Genomic DNA, 18,711 nt, shown 5'->3' on the forward strand with positions numbered 1-18,711 from the left:
GGGAAATGGAACATTGGTCAAATTAGCAAATGGGAGAGCAGCAGTGAAATCTTAAATCCAGCGTGTGGTTTTCCAGAGGAGGGGGTGGAGGAGGGCTGTGGGGATAGAGAGGGGGGTCGGAGGGGGTGGAGGAGGGCTGTGGGGATAGAGAGGGGGGTAGGAGGGGGTGGAGGAGGGCTGTGGGGATAGAGAGGGGGGTCGGAGGGGGGTGGAGGAGGGCTGTGGGGATAGAGAGGGGGGTCGGAGGGGGTGGAGGAGGGCTGTGGGGATAGAGAGGGGGGTCTGAGGGGGGTGGAGGAGGGCTGTGGGGATAGAGAGGGGGGTCGGAGGGGGTGGAGGAGGGCTGTGGGGATAGAGAGGGGGGTTGGAGGGGTGGAGGAGGGCTGTGGGGATAGAGAGGGGGGTCGGAGGGGGTGGAGGAGGGCTGTGGGGATAGAGAAGGGGGTAGGAGGGCTGTGGAGGAGGGCTGTGGGGATAGAGAGGGGGGTAGGAGGGCTGTGGGGATAGAGAAGGTGGTAGGAGGGGGGTGGAGGAGAGCTGTGGGGATAGAGAGGGGGGTAGGAGGGCTGTGGGGATAGAGAAGGGGTAGGAGGGGGTGGAGGAGAGCTGTGGGGATAGAGAGGGGGGTAGGAGGGGGTGGAGGAGGGCTGTGGGGATAGAGAGGGGGTAGGAGGGGGTGGAGGAGGGCTGTGGGGATAGAGAGGGGGGTAGGGGGTGGAGGAGGGCTGTGGGGATAGAGAGGGGGGTAGGAGGGGGTGGAGGAGGGCTGTGGGGATAGAGAGGGGGGTAGGAGGGGGTGGAGGAGGGCTGTGGGGATAGAGAGGGGGGTTGGAGGGGGTAGAGGAGGGCTGTGGGGTTAGAGAGTGGGGTCGGGGGGTTGGAGGGGGTGAAATAGGGCTGTGGGGATAGAGAGGGGGTAGGAGGGCTGTGGAGGAGGGCTGTGGGGATAGAGAGGGGGGTAGGAGGGGGGTGGAGGAGGGCTGTGGGGATAGAGAAGGTGGTAGGAGGGGGTGGAGGAGAGCTGTGGGGATAGAGAGGGGGGGTAGGAGGGGGTGGAGGAGGGCTGTGGGGATAGAGAGGGGGTAGGAGGGGGTGGAGGAGGGCTGTGGGGATAGAGAGGGGGGTAGGAGGGGGGGGAGGAGGGCTGTGGGGATAGAGAGGGGGGTATGAGGGGTGGAGGAGGGCTGTGGGGATAGAGAGGGGGGTAGGAGGGGGTGGAGGAGAGCTGTGGGGATAGAGAGGGGGTAGGAGGGGGTGGAGGAGGGCTGTGGGGATAGAGAGGGGGGTAGGAGGGGGTGGAGGAGGGCTGTGGGGATAGAGAGGGCGGTTGGAGGGGGTGGAGGAGGGCTGTGGGGATAGAGAGTGGGGTCGGGGGTTGGAGGGGGTGAAATAGGGCTGTGGGGATAGAGAGGGGGGTCGGGGGTTGGAGGGGGTGGAGAAAAAGCGGACAATTTAGACCATGTTTGGCTGAGCGTCGAGGAGCCCTGTCGTGTATGTTATGAGATTCCGCTGATAAAAAGACCAAAGTGGTCCAGGTTTACGTGATGAGGAGCAGTCTGCAGGAGGGGCGATGTCTGTCCCAGGAGGGTTTCTCAGGCCCTGGGAATGGAGGGGTGGTGGTGTTGGTGGGGGATGGGACGGGACGGAATATCTCAAACACGCTGAGACCCCAAGGAGAAGAATGATGGGGGTGAGAGGGGGGCCGCGGCGGCTGTATCGTTGGCTGCTTACTGGTCAGTGTGGTCTGTAAGGGCATGTCTGGTTGTGTGGCTGTCATCCTGATGAGGCCTGACATAGCACAACCAGGAACATGAGCCCAAACTAATTCTGGAGGCCCAGGGGTCTGACTGGGAGATCACCCAACCCCAACTAGGGATGGACATGAGTAATCGAGTACTCGAACGAACGTCAAAGCTCGATCTTTAACCAGAGATCACTTTTTTTTTAAATACTGTACAACTATTTTGTGGAATGTGCTTTGTGGCTGCCTGAACGGGCAAGGGAAATTTGGTCTTGAAGACAATGTTAATTAAGCAATAAGGCCCGAGGGGGTGTGGTATATAGCCAATATACCACGGCTAAGGGCTGTTTTTAAGCACGACGCAAAGCGGAGTGCCTGGATACAGCCCTTAGCCGTGGTATGTTGACCATATACCACAAACCCCTGAGGTGCCTTATTGCAATTATAAACTGGTTACCAACGTAATTAGAGCAGTAAAAATAAATGTTATGTCAAACCAGTTGTATACCATGTCTGTGAGCCAATCAGCATTCAGGACTCGAACCACCCAGTTTATAATTTACCTTATACCATGGCATTGTTGGATACTCATTTCTGATTGGCTTGAAGGGCATTCTAGAGTGTATTACATTTACATTTTAGTAATTTAGCAGACGCTCTTATCCAGAGCGATTTACATGAGCAATTAGGGTTAAGTGCCTTGCTCAAGGGCACATCGACAGATTTTTCACCTAGTCGGCTCGGGGATTAGAACCATCGACCTTTCGGTTACTGGCACAACGCTCTTAACCACTAAGCTACCTGCCGCCCCTATAACGCACAGTATATCAGCGCGGTAGAATTCAATGGCTATAGTTGATTCTTACATGTTCAATATTTGCTTTTGAAAGCAAAAGTTGAATTGAAAACATTTTTGGCATTGTTGAATTCGATTTTCATAATAGCAAGCAAGGACTGATGGTTTGGTTAGCTAAACTAGCAAGTCTGTTTGTTTGGTTACCAGTGCAACTACTGTAGCTATTTCAGTGGATGTTGTTGAACACATTTCTACCTGCAAATGAACACATTTCTAGCGTCAAATGTGTTAAATTATAGCCATGGTATAAAAGGGATAGTCAACTCTGGGCTCTATGCGTTCTCTGGAAAATAATGCAACTCCGTGGAAGGTTAGTCGTCGTGGAACACACCTTCCACTCATTCATTATTTTCCAAAGAACGCATAGCCCCTCGTTGATTATCCCTTACTTGACTATAGTGTTCAATTTGTACATGTGCATTTGCGGGGCACAACAAAAAACAAACCAAGCCAAGCATTATACCTAAATTAACTCAATTGCGTCCCGACCACTCCCTCCACACACGTGTGCTGAGTGTGCACACAAGCTCCCATTAGGCCAGAAATAAATACCTATTAAACGTATCTAACTGATGGGATACACAAGCTACATTCCTTGCCAAATGACGAAAGTGATATCAGCAATTCAAAATGGACTGGTTGATTTAAGTAAGAAAATACACAACATGACCAAAAGTATATGGACACCTGCTCGTTGAACATCTCATTTTAAAATCATGGGCATTAATATAGAGTTGGTCTCCCCTTTGCTGCTATAACAGCCTCCACTCTTCTGGGAAGGCTTTCCACTAGATGTTGGAACATTGCTGTGGGGACTTGCTTCACTTCAGCCAGAAGAGCATTAGTGGGGTCGGGCACTGATGTTGGGCGATTAGGCCTGACTCGCAGTCGGCGTTCCAATTCATCCCAAAGTTGTTTGATGGGGTTGAGGTCAGGGCTCTGTGCAGGCCAGTCAAGTTCTTCCACACCAATCTTGACAAACTATTTCACTTTGTGCCCGGGGGCATTGTCATGCTGAAACAGGAAGGGCCTTCCCCAAACTGTTGCCACAAAGTTGGAAGCCCAAAATTGTCTAGAATATCATTGTATGCTGTAGCGTTAAGATTTCCCTTCACTGGAACTAAGGGGCCTAGCCCGAACCATGAAAAACAGCCCCAGACCATTATTCCTCCTACACCACACTTTACAGTTGGCACTATGCATTCGGGCAGGTAGCGTTCTCCTGGCATCTTCCAAACTCAGATTTGTCTGTCGGACTGACAGATGGTGAAGCGTGATTCATCACTCCAGAGTCCAATAGCAGAGAGCTTTACATCACTCCAGCCGACACTTGGCATTGCGAATGGTGATTTTAGGCTTGTGTGCGGCTGCTCGGCCATGGAAACCCATTTCATGAAGCTCCCGACGAACAGTTATTGTGCTGACGTTGCTTCCAAAGGCAGTTTGGGACTCGGTAGTGAGTGTTGCAACCGAGGACAGATGATTTTTACATGCTACGCGCTTTAGCACTCGGTGGTTTCTTTCTGTGAGCTTGTGTGGCCTACCACTTAGCGGCTGAGCCGTTGTTGCTCCTAGATGTTTCCACTTCACAATAACAGCACTTACAGTTGACCGGGGCAGCTCTAGCAGGGCAGAAATTTGACAAACTGACTTGTTGGAAAGGTTGCATCCTATGATGGTGCCACATTTGAAAGTCACTGAGCTCTTCAGTAAGGCCATTTTACTGCCAATGTTTGTCTATGGAGATTTCATGACTGTGTGCTCGAGTTTATACACCTGTCAGCAACGTGTGGCTGAAATAGCCAAATCCACTAATTTGAAGGGGTGTCCACATACTTTTGTGTATATATAGTGTATGTGTTCCAACAATGAGCTGCAGTTTTTTTATAATTGCGCCCCGTCTATTTTCTGCTTTGTATACTTTGCGAACTGCTAGTGCCATTTAGAATTGGTTAGCCTAGGCTATAACCCCCATAAACACACTGAAAATATGCAAAAACATTAGTTTGATAACGACAGAGCGTATTTTCATCAGAATCATTAAGCATATGCCTACTCACCAAACAGATGTTGTGTCCATAATTCGTCACCATACAGGGTTCAATGTGGAATTGTTAATCCATTTAGAAAATTCCAAAGAACAGGCAGAATAAACTAAATTGAACGTCTGTATATCAAAAAGGAGACCGAAACGCCAAATTGAGCCGTTTCAAATGGTCACTCTGACAATAACTGCTCCTACCACGACATGCCCATCACTTGGCACTGCAACTTTTTCATTTGGAAAAATATTCTGTTCTATTTTATTTTGTAATATTACATCATGTTTTTTTTGTTGCTATAAAATAGGTGTCTTGACTGTGATAAGGACTCTGGAAATAAGAGTGTCTTGTCTGCTAAATTAACAAAATAAGGCTATGCCATTGCACAGCCATAGGCTTCTACAAGCAAGCACCACTGCTGAGGTTACTGCCTTGTTGAATACTGTGTTCAACAATATAATATAACCAGTTGATATTACAGATTGTGTTCCATGATATAATATAACCAGTTGATATTACAGATTGTGTTCCATGATATAATATAACCAGCTGATATTACAGATTGTGTTCCATGATATAATATAACCAGTTGATATTACAGATTGTGTTCCATTATATAATATAACCAGTTGATATTACAGATTGTGTTCCATGATATAATATAACCAGTTGATATTACAGATTGTGTTCCATGATATAATATAACCAGCTGATATTACAGATTGTGTTCCATGATATAATATAACCAGTTGATATTACAGATTGTGTTCCATGATATAATATAACCAGCTGATATTACAGATTGTGTTCCATGATATAATATAACCAGTTGATATTACAGATTGTGTTCCATGATATAATATAACCAGTTGATATTACAGATTGTGTTCCATGATATAATATAACCAGTTGATATTACAGATTGTGTTCCATGATATAATATAACCAGTTGATATTACAGATTGTGTTCCATGATATAATATAACCAGTTGATATTACAGATTGTGTTCCACGATATAATATAACCAGTTGATATTACAGATTGTGTTCCATTATATAATATAACCAGTTGATATTACAGATTGTGTTCAACAATATAATATAACCAGTTGATATTACAGATTGTGTTCCACAATATAATATAACCAGTTGATATTACAGATTGTGTTCCATTATATAATATAACCAGTTGATATTACAGATTGTGTTCAACAATATAATATAACCAGTTGATATTACAGATTGTGTTCCATGATATAATATAACCAGCTGATATTACAGATTGTGTTCCACCATATAATATAACCAGTTGATATTACAGATTGTGTTCCATGATATAATATAACCAGTTGATATTACAGATTGTGTTCCATTATATAATATAACCAGTTGATATTACAGATTGTGTTCCATGATATAATATAACCAGTTGATATTACAGATTGTGTTCCATGATATAATATAACCAGTTGATATTACAGATTGGGTTCCATGATATAATATAACCAGTTGATATTACAGATTGGGTTCCATGATATAATATAACCAGTTGATATTACAGATTGTGTTCCATGATATAATATAACCAGTTGATATTACAGATTGTGTTCCATGATATAATATAACCAGTTGATATTACAGATTGTGTTCAACAATATAATATAACCAGTTGATATTACAGATTGGGTTCCATGATATAATATAACCAGTTGATATTACAGATTGGGTTCCATTATATAATATAACCAGTTGATATTACAGATTGGGTTCCATGATATAATATAACCAGTTGATATTACAGATTGTGTTCCATGATATAATATAACCAGTTGATATTACAGATTGTGTTCCATTATATAATATAACCAGTTGATATTACAGATTGTGTTCCATGATATAATATAACCAGCTGATATTACAGATTGGGTTCCATGATATAATATAACCAGTTGATATTACAGATTGTGTTCCATGATATAATATAACCAGTTGATATTACAGATTGGGTTCCATGATATAATATAACCAGTTGATATTACAGATTGTGTTCAACAATATAATATAACCAGTTGATATTACAGATTGTGTTCAACAATATAATATAACCAGTTGATATTACAGATTGTGTTCAACAACATAATATAACCAGTTGATATTACAGATTGTGTTCCATGATATAATATAACCAGTTGATATTACAGATTGTGTTCAACAATATAATATAACCAGTTTGATATTACAGATTGTGTTCCATGATATAATATAACCAGTTGATATTACAGATTGTGTTCCATGATATAATATAACCAGTTGATATTACAGATTGTGTTCAACAATATAATATAACCAGTTGATATTACAGATTGTGTTCAACAATATAATATAACCAGTTGATATTACAGATTGTGTTCCATGATATAATATAACCAGTTGATATTACAGATTGTGTTCCATGATATAATATAACCAGCTGATATTACAGATTGTGTTCCATGATATAATATAACCAGTTGATATTACAGATTGTGTTCCATTATATAATATAACCAGTTGATATTACAGATTGTGTTCCATGATATAATATAACCAGTTGATATTACAGATTGTGTTCCATGATATAATATAACCAGCTGATATTACAGATTGTGTTCCATGATATAATATAACCAGTTGATATTACAGATTGTGTTCCATGATATAATATAACCAGCTGATATTACAGATTGTGTTCCATGATATAATATAACCAGTTGATATTACAGATTGTGTTCCATGATATAATATAACCAGTTGATATTACAGATTGTGTTCCATGATATAATATAACCAGTTGATATTACAGATTGTGTTCCATGATATAATATAACCAGTTGATATTACAGATTGTGTTCCATGATATAATATAACCAGTTGATATTACAGATTGTGTTCCACAATATAATATAACCAGTTGATATTACAGATTGTGTTCCATTATATAATATAACCAGTTGATATTACAGATTGTGTTCAATTTTATAATATAACCAGTTGATATTACAGATTGTGTTCCACAATATAATATAACCAGTTGATATTACAGATTGTGTTCCATTATATAATATAACCAGTTGATATTACAGATTGTGTTCAACAATATAATATAACCAGTTGATATTACAGATTGTGTTCCATGATATAATATAACCAGCTGATATTACAGATTGTGTTCCACCATATAATATAACCAGTTGATATTACAGATTGTGTTCCATGATATAATATAACCAGTTGATATTACAGATTGTGTTCCATTATATAATATAACCAGTTGATATTACAGATTGTGTTCCATGATATAATATAACCAGTTGATATTACAGATTGTGTTCCATTATATAATATAACCAGTTGATATTACAGATTGTGTTCCATGATATAATATAACCAGTTGATATTACAGATTGTGTTCCATGATATAATATAACCAGTTGATATTACAGATTGTGTTCCATGATATAATATAACCAGTTGATATTACAGATTGTGTTCAACAATATAATATAACCAGTTGATATTACAGATTGTGTTCCATGATATAATATAACCAGTTGATATTACAGATTGTGTTCCATGATATAATATAACCAGTTGATATTACAGATTGTGTTCCATTATATAATATAACCAGTTGATATTTCAGATTGTGTTCCATGATATAATATAACCAGTTGATATTACAGATTGTGTTCCATGATATAATATAACCAGTTGATATTACAGATTGTGTTCTATGATATAATATAACCAGTTGATATTACAGATTGTGTTCAACAATATAATATAACCAGTTGATATTACAGATTGTGTTCTATGATATAATATAACCAGTTGATATTACAGATTGTGTTCAACAATATAATATAACCAGTTGATATTACAGATTGTGTTCCATGATATAATATAACCAGTTGATATTACAGATTGTGTTCCATGATATAATATAACCAGTTGATATTACAGATTGTGTTCAACAATATAATATAACCAGTTGATATTACAGATTGTGTTCAACAATATAATATAACCAGTTGATATTACAGATTGTGTTCCATGATATAATATAACCAGTTGATATTACAGATTGTGTTCCATGATATAATATAACCAGTTGATATTACAGATTGTGTTCCATGATTAATCTTAAATGGCACTTGCTTTTTAATTGACAGAATATATATGGGGCAATTTAGCAATTACTATTTGCTATCTGTAGTGGTTATGATAAATTAGGCATTGTTGCACACTGTTGGCATACTGTAGATGAATGCACACATTCTTTTTTTGAGTATAAAAAATAAATAATCATGGAGTTGGGCGGTATCCAGATTTTCTGTACCATACGGTATTGCCGAATGTGCACACAAGGGGTTTATCAAAACATATTTAGGCAACAGGGATCTTGATCCAGGAGGGGATTGAATGTCTCTGCTGTAACCAGGAAGCTTGATCTTGACATCTAGCCACTTAGCTAGCAAGTTAGCAAACCAAATGCATAGCTGGAGCCCTGAACTGGATATCATTTATTTGATTTCTTATATTTATACTTTACTTATAGTTCTAAGCAGTTGCGTAGCTCGCCCAAGCCTATCGAACAGTCAAAACATTTCAAATGCACATCCTTAACCCCAACCCCACCACCCCAATTTGGATACTCTGACTTCAACAAGGATAACTGATGGAATAATTTATTAAATGAGTGTGTTGATGTTCCTCTTGGCTTGGTGAGTAGTTGAGAACCCACGCAGTTTGTTCTTACTGGCCCATCCTTTCAGAATGCTAATTGCTGTGTAAGGCTGCAGTGTTGGGGAAGCTGAGGGTGAATGACATTGACCTTAGGCTTAGACAGGTTTTATCATGGGTTTTATCCCTCTGGGGCTCCATAGTGTCTCATTACAAAGAAATGTAATTTAAAACCACGTCTGCTTAGCATAAGCTCAGAGTCAGAGTTAGCCTATAACTCTTGAGGATGGAACGGGAGAAACGGGAGTTGCCTCGCGGCTCGAAGTGAATAAAATGTTTTCTGTTCATATGAAAAGTGGAAAAGCTGTCGGCGCTTGCTAACATGTACTGTTGCCAAGTTCTTTTTTCATTACTTTGTCAACTTGTAGCACCAGTCTTGAATTTCAGTGGTACTTTTGCAATTTATAGGCCTATGTTTTGATTTTGCATAGGCTACAGTGCCTTCAGAAAGTATTCACACCACTTTACTTTTTCCACATTTTGTTTTGTTACAAAGTGGGATTAACATGGATTTAATTGTGTTTTTTTTGTGATGTGGAAGAAAAATTACAACATTAGTAAAAAATAAATATGAAAAATATAAGACCCACTAATAATTGTATTATTTATATCAAAATAGTTTAACCTACTTTTTTGCAATAGTCACTGATCTGACTTTCAAGTCTATGAAAATGCAATTTTTGTTACAAATGTAACCAGAACCATGCATAATTCACATTAACTAATAATGACGAACACAGGTCTCATAAACAATCTCTCAAGCACAAGCCCACATGCTAGTGAGTAGCTAGCTAGTCTTTATATTTAAAGTTTAGCCAAATTGGATCTATTTGCTAGCTAACAAGTTAGAACAGTTGAACTGTTAAGGAATAGACCCTCCTGTCTGTTTCTAACTGTTTGAACAGCATGTTCTGTCCACTTTGTTCATGATGAAATAAAGTGGCCTACCTTATTTCTGAGAATGAGAACGAGTTGCCAATTCCAACTGTGCTTATTGCACAGTTATAAAGCACAGACTAGACAGCTAGTGTAACAGTCTTGGTTTAAATGCTGCTAGCGGTACATGGTACTGCAATGCCACGCGCGACAAACTGAGCATTCATTTTCCAGAACCAATGTTCATTGATACTCCCGTTTTAATATTGTCTGCTCTGCACACAATTTGAGTAGTTGAGACATAAAAAGGGTATCGTTAGAAAGGTTAACTTCTCCTCTATTACAGTAAAATAATGTCTCCATGTGTTTTGGTGTCCATATGACCGATTCTGTTGGACCAAACCTCAAAGGCAAATAGCGAGTCGAAACCACTTGTCAGAGAGGAAGAACTGATCTCTCATCTTTGTTGTTGTAAGTGTCAGGGGGAGGGGCTTGATGTGTGTGAACAGAGGAATAGGCAAAGACAAAGGTTTCCCCTAAATCTGTCCAAAATAAGCCCAATGCATTTCTATGGGCTTATTTTGGACCTACAGTGCATTCGGAAAGTATTCAGACCCCTTGACTTTTTCCACAATTTGTTAAAGCTTTTTTCTAAAATTGATTAAATAGTTTTTTCCCCTCATCAATCTACACACAATACCCCATAATGACAAAGGAAAAACTGGTTTTTAGAAATTTTTGCAAATTCATTACAAATAAAAAAACTATTCAGACCCTTTACTCAGTACTTTGTTGAAGTACCTTTGGCAGCGATTACAGCCTTGAGTCTCCTTGGGTATGACACTACAAGCTTGGCACACCTGTATATGGGGAGTTTCTCCCATTCTTCTCTGCAGATCCTCTCAAGCTCTGTCAGGTTGGATGGGGAGCGTTGCTGCACAGCTATTTTCAGGCTCTCCAGAGATATTCGATCGGGTTCAAGTCCCGGCTCTGGCTGGGCCTCTCAAGGACATTCAGAGACTTGTCCCGAAGCCACTCCTGCGTTGTCTTGGCTGTGTGCTTAGGGTCGTTGTCTTGTTGGAAGGTGAACCTTCGCCCCAGTCTGAGGTCCTGAGCGCTCTGGAGCAGGTTTTCATCAAGGATCTCTCTGTACTTTTCTCTGTTCATCTTTCCCTCAATCCTGACTAGTCTCCCAGTACCTGCTGCTGAAAAACATCCCCACAGCATGATGCTGCCACGACCATGCTTCACCGTAGGGATGGTGCCAGGTTTCCTCCAGACGTAACTCTTGGTATTCAGGCCAAAGAGTTAAATCTTTGTTTCATCAGACCAGAGAATCTTGTTTCTCATGGTCTGAGAGTCCTTTAGGTGCCTTTTGGCAAACTCGAAGCGGGTTGTCATATGCCTTTTACTGAGGAGTGGCTTCCGTCTGGCCACTCTACCGTAAAGGCCTGATTGGTGGAGTGCTGCAGAGATGGTTGTCCTTCTGGAAGGTTCTCCCATCTCCACAGAGGAACTCTGGAGCTCTGTCATAGTGACCATCGGGTTCTTGGTCACCTCCCTGACCAAGGCCCTTCTCCCCGATTGCTCAGTTTGGCCGGGCGGCCAGCTCTAGGAAGAATCTTGGTGGTTCCAAACTTCTTCCATTTAAGAATGATGGAGGCCACTGTGTTCTTGGGGACCTTCAATGCTGCAGAATTTTTTTGGTACCCTTCCCCAGATCTGTGCCTCGACACAATCCTGTCTCGGAGCTCTACGGACCTCATGGCTTGGTTTTTGCTCTGACATGCACTGTCAACTGTGGGACCTTAAATATACAGGTGTGTGCATGTCCAATCAATTGAATTTACCACAGGTGGACTCCAGGATAATCAATGGAAACAGGATGCACCTGAGCTCAATTTCGAGTCTCATAGCAAAAAAACATTATGGGGTATTGTGTGTAGATTGATGAGGAAAAATATTTATTTAATCCATTTTAGAATAAGGCTTTAACATAACAAAATGTGGAAATACTTTTCCGAATGCACTGTAAGCTTGTCGCTTAGATGTTTTGCTTTACAGGCATTTGGAATATCGTATAAAAAACATTCATTCAGATTAATTAATTCAATAAATTGCCCAGCTCTAGCGCAGAGGGGAAAATACAATTTCTCATATCGCTTCAATGGATTTCAGTGAAACACAGACTATCCTGAAATCCAGGCTAACTCTGAAATACCTCAACAAGTGCCTCTTGCCCTGCCTGCACATTATGTGAACATGGGTGAACACAGTGCACTTTAGTGCACCTTGATTTATATTTTGAGCGTATGTAGAATTTGTGTCCTGCCTCTCGCTAGCTGTCATCGTATTCCTGATGTGGAGAGGTTGTGGAGTGGAGGTGTTCTGCTCTCACTCTGAGCTGGTGGGCTGGCTGGAGTCTCTGTCTGGATGGAGACAAACACAACCGCTGGGGAACAACACATCATCCTGAGGACGAGAGGTTACTGATCAAGCTCACAGAGACTGGGAGAGGGGGGTAGAGAGAAACAAGAGAGCGAGAGAGGAGATATCCATTTCTTCCAGCCAGCCCACTCCACTCCCCGCCTTCTTGCTGTCGTGGAACGATCTCTCAAACTCGCATTCCTGAGGAATTGCTGCTGCAGCTGTCGGACTGAACCCTAACGAGTGAGTGGAAATCGTGGGGACCCTGCGGATGACCCTGTGCAGAGGAGGGAGGATAGGAAGAAGAAGGGGAACGAGAGCTCACAGAGTGGAGAGAAAGCAGAAGCAACAGGACAGTGTCTTTTAGCAGGAGCAGCTGATAAGAGCTTTCTTTCTCCTGAGGTGGAAGAGGTTGCGCTTGAGGCAGAGTTGCTATAAATTGTGCAGCTTTGTATGTAAATAACTGTCCAGCTCTTCACTCATAGGCTGGGCCGGGAGGCAGCGGGGCTGTGGGAGCCTAAAGAGGGTTTCAACATTGAAATGCAAAGCCTGACAGGATCAGTGAGTCTAACGCAAGACAGCTACTCCATTGGCATGGGACAGAGGGGCTGACTGACTGGCTTCCTGCTTCCCCCTCCTTCCCCTACCCACTCCTCTTCCAGAGCGCCGGATCTGTGAGCAGAGGAGACATTCAGGACAACAACACAGCCAGCGAGCGAACAGCGGGGAGAGAGAGAGAGAGAGAGAGACTGCCGCACTGACAGTTAGAAGAGAAAAACAGGAATACAAAGGAAAAAGTCATTGCTTTCATCTCATACATACTGGATGGGTGGTTTTCTTATCCTCTCACTTATATGTATCATCCTCCCATCCTCCATCATCCATCTTCCATCATCCATCCACACACGCGCAGAGAGAGCATAGATACGCTCGCTCACTTCACACCCTTTCTGAAGGAGAGAGAGCTGTGGCCGTGGATGGACCAGTTTTAACAGAGGATCGCCTGCTACGGATGAAGAAGCAGTTTATTTTTGCACGGTGGCTTCATAGATTTCTCTGATTTAGATTTTGATTAGAGGAGAGGAGGGTTGGGGTTTTGTTTGTTCATGTGCTGTTTGGCTTGGCGCAGGGCCCACGGCACGGACCTTCCCTTCCTTTTTTCTGGGAGTCCAGGGAGACGGTGAGTGACAAGGGCTCTGGACAGCCCTCCCCTGGCTGCAGATCTCATCTGTTTGGCCTCTTTTGTGTTCGCGGCTCGTGGTTAGCCAAGCCCTCCCTCCCGCACTGAATTGAGCTATTGTCTGGATCTCGGGGTCTCTCACGCTGCCCCACTACCCCCAACCCCCAAACCTCCTTCTGGCGAACCAAACCGCCCCCCCCGACAGTGTTCGTTTGTCTCTGGTCACACTGAAGCTGGAGGCTGTAAGCCTGGATTAATGGCAGACGGAGGAAGGTAATGCATCGCTGGACGCTGCCTCTGCTTTTGGATCACTCAAGGAAAAGGAAGGGGACCTTCCCACAGCATTCAGCCAAGCAGCAGGGCTAGCGTTACCACGGTTTGTCTGTGAGATCGTGCCTTGAGTGTATGTGTGTGTGTGTGTGTGTGTGTGTGTGTGTGTGTAGCAGGGAGAGAGACGGAGGACAGAGGAGGAGGGAGAGTAATACTATTCCAGTGTTCTAGCTCTAGCTGCCTGCTTCCATGTCTCCAGCCTGACCTGGGCTAAGGTATAGCCCTCCCTCAGGGTGGATGTGGGGACGGGGGTAACAACAACCCTCAGGAGGTCAGCCTAACCCTCCCTCCCTGCCTCCCTGCCTCCCCATGAAGAAGACACAGAGCACCACCCTGCGTCGGGCCTGGCCCAGCTCAGATTTCTCGGACCGGGCCTCGGAGCGCACCCGGTCCCGCAGCGAGAAGGACTACCGCCTCCACAAATACTACCCCCCTCAGTACATCTGCCAGTCCCCCCGGGGCTACATGACATCAGGTGGGTCTGTCAGTCTCTGCTCTGCTCCGTCGACGTGGAGCTAGCTCCTACGGCTCGCTCTGTGTGTGGGTTGCTGTTTGTACTGTCGTAAGGGGTGATGATGTTGGAGTTAAACATTTTCCAGGAGGGGTGCTTGTTTGTCTTGAAATATGTCAGAACCTATTATTTGCTTTTCAAATGACAGTGTCTCCATTATTAAAGATGGGCCTAGCAATATACCACATGATGACATCACTGTATAGATTGACCACCATGATTTTTCATGATAGTAAAGAAGATCGTAACGGCTGAGCATCAGTCTGGAATGGTAGCATTGTGTCAAAAGGCTGAGTTAGTTGGTATGATTCAGCAGGCTGATTTAGATCTAGGGTTGAATCAGACGGTGCAGAGGCCTTTGTCTGAATCTTGGCTGATGAGAAAACATTGGACCAGGCAGGACCAGGGTCAGATGACACCAGCTAAACATGCTTATAATGCTTGGGAAACAGCACTTAAAATGCAGGCAATCACCTGTGCCAGAGAGAAAATAGCCTACAATATGCAAGGGTTATTTTAATCATGACGTTTGATTGTTGATCAAACAGCTCATTTTGATAATGAAAAGAAAGAAAGAGAGGGGCCCTATTGGCCTTTCCTGATTAATATTCAGCAGTAGGCCTCGTTAATGTAGCTTATCAAAGGAAAAAGACAACCTCCCGCGTTTCTTTTCAGCAGAAGATGTAGTCCCCCTGCTAACCACAAACCCCAGAATGCATTGCCACGCTACAACGCACAGTGCCAGGATGTTCTGTTTTGTTTGCTCAGTCCAAAAAATGTTTTAAGCGTGCCGAACCTCAGGGTTGATTTAATTACTGCTCGTTAATGTGGGGAGCAGAGCTGACACAAACCCATGGAGCTGGGATGCATGTTAGGGGGCCTGAGAACGTCTCCAATCAGTTTGCTTAGGCAGAGACATGGAGAGGCTGAGTATTTTCAGCCTGAACGAGCCCATAGAGAAAGGCTGAATGGAGGCTGAGCCGAAGACATTTACATTTTAGTCATTTAGCAGACACTCTTATCCAGAGCGACTTACAGTTAGTGAGTGCATACATTTTCATACTGGCCCCCCGTGGGAAACGAACCCACAACCCTGGCGTTGCAAGCGCCATGCTCTACCAACTGAGCTACAGAGGACCACCAAGACTTGCATTGATTCAAGGCCTCTTCAAGTTTCCTAGCAACACAGTGGGTCAGAGGGTAAATGACATGGCCATTATTGGAAATGAATATGAATTGGAGGAAAAATAACTCAAATGAGAATAAATGACCATAAGCAGTGGACAGTCTGAGAGCCAGCAGCTACAGTAGCTTTAGGAAGAATAGACTTACACAATACAACATCCTGGCAGTTGAGCTACATGATGCAACTCGACAAAGTAAACAATAATGAGAATATTCACGCATATTAAATGAGTAGGGCCTTGTGTTTTGGTTAATCGTGTCCCATAACCTGGATTTTAACCTTTATTTGAAGCCTTTTCCAGAAATGAGAATTGAAAGCAGTTGTCTGAGGATGGAGCTGGACCATCTGACATGAAAAGAAAAGGGGACAGTTTGATGAAAACGCTTTAAATAAAGGTTCAAATCCAGGTCATGTGACATGATTAACCAAAACACAGGGCCCTACAAATGAATAATACATTATCATAGATATGAATTTCAGCCATTTGGCAAAGTAACCACGACTAAACTCTTCCTTGGCATATGAAGGCATCATATGAACCATGTGGCACAGCAGTAGTGAACTTGTGGTGGTGTTTAGCGGGTGGATTGTAGTAAGCAGCTGACTTATGGCCTTACTCTGCTGGGGACCTTGTCTCCCAGGCTGCAGCAGCATTAGAAGTTCAGTCACAATCACAGGCATTGTTTAGAGATAAACACCCTCAGCTTTAGGCTTCGTCCCAAATGGCACCCTATTCCCTACATAGTGCACTACCTTTGACCATGACTGCTCTATGTAGGGAATAGGGTGCCCTTTTGGACGTAGCCTTAGTGGCCAGAGCGGGAGCTGCAGCTAAGCTGGACCCTGTGCTCAGTCTTAATGTTCTCTAATGTCATTAGTTCTCTCATGGGTTTTACATGGGGACATAATGACTGGTTCTGATAGTATCGCCATCCCAAAGCTCAAACATTCCTGGGCCGTTGATTGGTTTGGTAAAAGGTTGCAGACTTGTCATGAATATTGGCTTGTACCCCTGGCCTATCACTGCAAAGAACATACAAAATGTAAGTAAATGCATTCGTCATTGCTACGTAAACTATGAACATCCCACAGGCAGAAATGCATCCCAAGCTTTTATTGTGTGTCAGCTGAATTCAGCTCGAAGGGGAAAATCAGAACATGAACCCAAAGACTAAGGAAGTTCAGGTTTTCGAAGTTATTTCCTATCTCACCTGGCTATCATTCAACATTACATTGTACAGACAGACTATGGGGCGTTTTTGGATGTTGTCCCAAATCCATTAGCGACATTGTGTGTTGCGTGTGTCTGTCTCTGTGGGTGTGTGGTAGACGTACACTACATGACCAAAAGTATGTGGACACCTACTCATCGAACATCTCATTCCAAAATCATGGCCATTAAAATAGAGTTGGTCCCCCCTTTGCTGCTATAACAGCCTCCACTCTTCTGGGAAGGCTTTCCACTTGATGTTGGAACATTGCTGTGGGGACTTGCTTCCATTCAGCCACAAGAGCATTAGTGAGGTCGGGCGATTAGGCCTGGCTCGCAGTCAGCGTTCCAATTCATCCCAAAGGTGTTCGATGGGGTTGAGGTCAGGGCTCTGTGCAGGCCAGTCAAGTTCTTCCACACCGATCTTGACAAAACATTTCTGTATTGTCCTCGCTTTGTGCACGGGGGCATTGTCATGCCGAAACAGGAAAGGGCCTTCCACAAACTGTTGCCACAAAGTTGGAAGCAAAGAATCGTCTAGAATGTCATTGTATGCTGTAGTGTTAAGATTCCCCTTCACTGGAACTAAGTGACCTAGCCTGAACCATGAAAAACAACCCCAGACCATTATTCCTCCTCCACCAAACTTTACAGTTGGCACTATGCATTCGGACAGGTAGCGTTCTCCTGGTATCCGCCAAACCCAGATTCATTCGTCGGACTGCCAGATGGTGAAGCATGATCACTCCAGAGAACGCGTTTCCACTGCTCCAGAGTCCAATGGCGGCAAGCTTTACACCACACCAGCCGACGCTTGGCATTGAGCATGGTGATCTTAGGCTTGTGTGCGGCTGCTCGGCCATGGAAACCCATTTCATGAAGCTCCCGACTAACAGTTCTTATGCTGACATTGCTTCCAGAGGCAGTTTGGAACTCAGTAGTGAGTGTTGCAACCGAGGACAGATGATTTTTACGCGCTACACGCTTCAGCACTTGGTGATCCCATTCTGTGAGCTTGTGTAGCTTACCACTTTGCGGCTGAGCCGTTGTTGCTCCTAGAAGTTTCCACTTCACAATAACAGCACTTACAGTTGACCGGGGAAGCTCTAGCAGGGCAGAAATTTGACGAACTGACTTGTTGGAAAGGTGGCATCCTATGACGGTGCCACGTTGAAAGTCTCACTGAGCTATTCAGTAAGGCCATTCTACTGCCAATGTTTGTCTATGGAGATTGCATGGCTGTGTGCTCAATTTTATACACCTGTCAGCAACGGGTGTGGCTGAAAAACCCATCCACTCATTTGAAGGGGTGTCCACAAACTGCTGTATATACAGTGAGGGAAAAAAGTATTTGATCCCCTGCTGATTTTGTACGTTTGCCCACTGACAAAGACATGATTAGTCTATAATTTTAATGGTAGGTTTATTTGAACAGTGAGAGACAGAATAACAACAAAAAAATCCAGAAAAACGCATGTCAAAAATGTTATAAATTGATTTGCATTTTAATGAGGGAAATAAGTATTGGACCCCTCTGCAAAACATGACTTAGTACTTGGTGGCAAAAACC

General features: G+C 43.1%; 1 protein-coding gene across 2 annotated transcripts in view; it reads left to right on the plus strand.

Moving 5' to 3' along the window:
* The window catches only part of LOC121586776 (storkhead-box protein 2), an 83,624-nt gene that overhangs the window by 15,490 nt on the left and 49,423 nt on the right, over positions 1-18,711 (plus strand). The window contains exon 1 of one of the 2 annotated variants that reach the window (XM_041903759.2): positions 12,964-14,709. The exons of the other annotated variant lie outside the window; for it this stretch is intronic. Within the exon in view, the coding sequence (XP_041759693.2) occupies positions 14,544-14,709 (166 nt within the window). The 5' untranslated portion in view covers positions 12,964-14,543. Of the gene's footprint in view, positions 1-12,963; positions 14,710-18,711 lie in introns of those variants that run through there. 2 annotated transcript variants of the gene reach the window in all.

Source organism: Coregonus clupeaformis, chromosome 2 (assembly GCF_020615455.1).
Source record: "Coregonus clupeaformis isolate EN_2021a chromosome 2, ASM2061545v1, whole genome shotgun sequence".
In the NCBI taxonomy this organism is placed as follows: domain Eukaryota; kingdom Metazoa; phylum Chordata; class Actinopteri; order Salmoniformes; family Salmonidae; genus Coregonus; species Coregonus clupeaformis.